Below are 3,994 nucleotides of genomic sequence, written 5' to 3'. Positions count from 1 at the left end.
GGCAGCCATGCCGGTGTGTGCCCGCGCCAGACCGCACGCCGCGGCGCACCGCCACAGCTCGCAGCATTGGGCACAGCCGCCTGCCTGCTAGCCTACCGGGGGCCCGTCTGCTGCAGTTAACGGCTCTACTCTGAGCACAACCTTAGGCTGCTTCCAGCTCACTTTTCCCTGCTGACCATTTTCGAATGCCTGGCGTTAGACACAGCTTACTCCAGGGGCAAGAGAAGGAATGTGTAATGCTATATTAATCTGCAACTCCCCTGATGCATCCTGTGGGCCTGCAGGCTTTACCGCCTCATGCTTAAGGAGAAAGGAATTCAGCAGGTCAGCTCTTTGAGAGGCAGAAACAAATTCCAATTTTGAGGTGTTAATGGGGAAAAGTACTGAAAGGGCTCGTTCTTATTAGTGCCCAGAGAAAAGGGGGGACACTGCTGGGTTCTGACCCTCTTTGCATCAACAGGAAACACACTCCAGTGCCCGAGACCGAAGGGACTGCAGGAGCCGGCACTCACGGAAAACGCACACAAACTGCGGACAGTGTCCCTGTGGCAGAGCCCCAGGCAGAGGGAAGGACCCGGCACACGCAGGGACAAGGGCTGACCCTTGCGCTCGGACGGACGCGCTCCTCATCTGCATGAGGTGGCAGCGCCAGCAGCCAACGGGCAAACCGCTGCGTAGCTCTCCGGGTCCAGCCCTGCCATCACTGCCCAGGGGCCACTTGCGGGTCTTCTGCAGAGTGCTGGAGCAGCAGCACAGGAGACCTGTCTGCACGCGTTTACATTACAGCAGTTGTCACCATTAAATTTAAGTTTGCTCCGTTCACTTCCAGCTGTTTGGGGCAAGAGCGTCCCAGCACACAGCATACGCGGCACACAGAGCTTCACCAACGGAAGGTTACTCATAGGAGACCACACACGAGATCCCTCTGCCGCAAACCAGCATTAACAACAGGCAAGCTGGCACACCTAAGGGCAGCAGGTCCAGCCCAGCAGATTACAGGGCGGGGCTGGCCTTCTCACCTTGAAGAAACGTTTTCTTGCAAAATTGCTCATCCCCTCACAGAGAAGTGCTACAGCCAGTGGGATGGGCACAGGGAGCTTGGCTTGATGCCTCTGGAGCTGCTGGGGCTCAGCTACAGCACACACAAGAGTTTCTCTTGAAATACTTTCAAGCAGCCAGGGGATGTGAAGACAGCTGCTTATACTTTTCCACTGAATGCTGAAGAGAGCTCACATTTGCAAAACAATTTTAAAGACTTACTTTCTGTAAGCATCTTTGCAAACAAATTACTTAAAAGTGCTTGGGACATAAGTTTTGTGAAACCGTTTAGCAGACAGTGGTTTATCTGAGTGGCTGCAATACTTCATGGCAATACTCATCCAGCTCCGATTTACAGTTCACTCAAAGAACAAGTTAATACACCCTAAAGATTGTGCAGAATGAGGCCTCTCTGCATCACAAACAGGACCTGTAATAGATCCACAAAGGACTCAAACCTGAGCTGATGTAATTCCTTATAACAAAGTCACTTTTGCCATGCCTGTGAACGACAGCATGGTGACAAAATACTGTGCTGATGGGCACCAAAAGAAAGCCGTAATGTCCCACTCCAATGCTGCTGTCAAGACAGGTCTGAAAAGTGATCAGAAAGTTAGCTGTTAAACTACACAAGGGAAAACTTAACATGCTGCTCATCTAGAAGACTGTTCCCAGATCTTGGGTCATTAATGTCTCTAAAATGAATGACCTACAAACAGCTCAAATTCCCTTTTGGACCTTGGAAGGGGCAGCTCTACAGCAAGCAGCTCAAACCCAGCTGCCCCAGAAGCACGCTTGGCTGCAAGTCCCTGAGGAATCAAAGCGACCTTTGTACCCGCACACAGGACATGACTGCAGTCTTGACCAAGGGTCCAGGTTCACACAGGACAGATGATTTTTGAAGCCTTCCTGGAAAACAAAGAGCTTCCTCCAGCAATCACATCAGTAAGCGCAAGCCATGGCAAGGAAGCCAGCATGGCTGTGCTGCCATCAGCGCCGTGTGGGGAGATGCTGGGTCCCCAGGAATGAGAACAGCCAAACCTCACCCCCCAGTGTGGGGACACACTTCACGCTCCACCTGCCTCTGGATGCCACTGCAAAGTCACGACAGAGGTTCCCTGCACAGCTCCGGCGGGTGTCAAGCTCAGGTGTCCCTCCCTGCCTGCTCCCAGGCAGGCTGCCTGCCTGCAGCAACCGTCCTGTCCCACTCAAGCTATCACGCTCTGCTTCCCTCCATCTGCCACTGCGCTGGCTCCTGAGGACACCTCCAGGGTGTCACCCCTCTGCTGCAGGATGCGCTCCCTTCCTGCCCTGTAACTGAAGGGCTGCCTGAAGTATGAGCCCCACTGGGATGAGAGGGATAACACTGCACAGTCCCTGGTAGGCTCAGCGAGGGCTCCCAGCCAAGCCGAGCACAACATAAAGCCTTTGTCTGTAAAGGTAACTGTACGCGAGTGGCCGCTGCAAAGGGCGACCTTCCCTCCAGATGAGCTCTGGACACAGCGCAGAAGCCACGGCAGTCACTCAGCCCCACGCGCAGCTCCCCCCTGTGCGGGCACTGTCGCCCCGTGAAACTGGGAGAGCCCGTCCCTTTCAGTGAAACTCCAGACGCAGAAAAGCACTGCACCCTTTTATGGCCCTCTGCAAATATCCCTCCTGCCAGACTTTCAAAGCACTTCGATGTAGAATGCCAAAGCAACACCAGGACAGTTACTTATTTTAAAAGTTTTCAGCAACAAGCCAGACTCACTGCAACTCGCACAAACACGCCAGTCCAGCACCAAACAGACCTGGCAAACGTAATGGAGACACACAAGAACCACGTCCACTTTCTCCAGTCATTTCCTGATAAATCTCTTGCTCTCTTGCCAGCACACAGCCCTACCTGAGACGACAAGGCTGGATTCCCACTGCACACACAGCCATGGGCTGCCCAGCCTCTCACCCCACGACTGCTTTGGAAACGAGTTACTCCACCGGGATTACTGTCGCTATTTACTTTGGTCAGGCAGCACCTTCTGCCATGGGGGGCTACACGTCCTATTGCTGCCAAGAACAGCCCCACAGGAGTTGGGCTTGGGAGAGAAACTGGTGCCAGAGCCATGCAGCACCTGGAGGATGGAGGGTCAGAGCCCTGGTCCATCAGGGGCAGGAGCCTGGCCCTGGTGCCTGCATGGAGATCAGAGTGGCCGCTTACCTGCCGTGCCCCAGCACCACCTGCCCGTGGGCTCAGCTCCAGAATATAGGCAAGGAGTTGGCAGGGTGTCCTACCTTCCTTGGGACAGGAGCACTCAGAGAGTGCTCTGGCTCAGAGGACTGCTGCTAAGAAGAAGAATTCAGCTGAGCCTCATCCTGCCACAAGACCCCCTTCAGTCCCGCACGACCCCTCCTGGGCTAACAGCCTGCCCCATCAGCTCAGAGAAAAGCACCAGGAGCAGGCCTGCAGCACTGGCCAGGACTTACCTTTGGGCCTGGAGACCTCGGTGGCGTTGGGAGCCGTCATGGCAATGCAAACGTCATCCTGAGGAAACTGGTCGCACTTGAGCATCTCAGGCCAGAAGAAACCAAAGAACTGCATGACGGGCTCACAGGAGTCACGCACAGCCTCGCAGAGCCAGCGGCATGGGTAGACCGGCCGGTCCAGGCACACAGGGGCAAAGAGGGAACAGAGGAAGACCTGGGTACCCATGTGGCAGTTCTTGTTGAGCAGCGGCACCCAGCTGCTTGCCTGGTGCTTCACCTCAGCCATGGTCTCGTGGTCCAGCAGGTTGGGCAGCACCATCTTGTCGTAGCCCACGCTGTGGCAGAGCCGCAGGTCAGCAGGGATGGCCACACACTGGTGGGGCTTGGCGTAGAAGCGCCCACCTGGGTAGGGGCCCAGGTCAGACTGGTAGCTGACATAGTCGTACTCGCTGGCCCCACCGCACGCCAGCAGCCCGGTGGCCAGGGACAGCAG

At 55.6% G+C, this 3,994-nt stretch overlaps 1 protein-coding gene across 1 annotated transcript in view; it reads right to left on the bottom strand.

Moving 5' to 3' along the window:
• The window catches only part of LOC104628764 (secreted frizzled-related protein 1), a gene marked incomplete at its 5' end in the record, with an annotated part of 17,354 nt that extends 13,366 nt beyond the window's left edge, over window positions 1-3,988 (bottom strand). The window contains one exon of the mRNA XM_010297447.1: window positions 3,502-3,988. Coding sequence (XP_010295749.1) covers window positions 3,502-3,988 — 487 coding nt within the window. The remainder of the gene's footprint in view (window positions 1-3,501) is intronic.
• Between the last annotated feature and the right edge of the window lie 6 nt (window positions 3,989-3,994).

This window comes from Phaethon lepturus, unplaced genomic scaffold (assembly GCF_000687285.1).
Source record: "Phaethon lepturus isolate BGI_N335 unplaced genomic scaffold, ASM68728v1 scaffold42871, whole genome shotgun sequence".
NCBI lineage: Eukaryota > Metazoa > Chordata > Aves > Phaethontiformes > Phaethontidae > Phaethon > Phaethon lepturus.
Note: the sequence above shows the minus strand (reverse complement) of the source record. Positions and strands in the feature narration are given on the sequence as shown.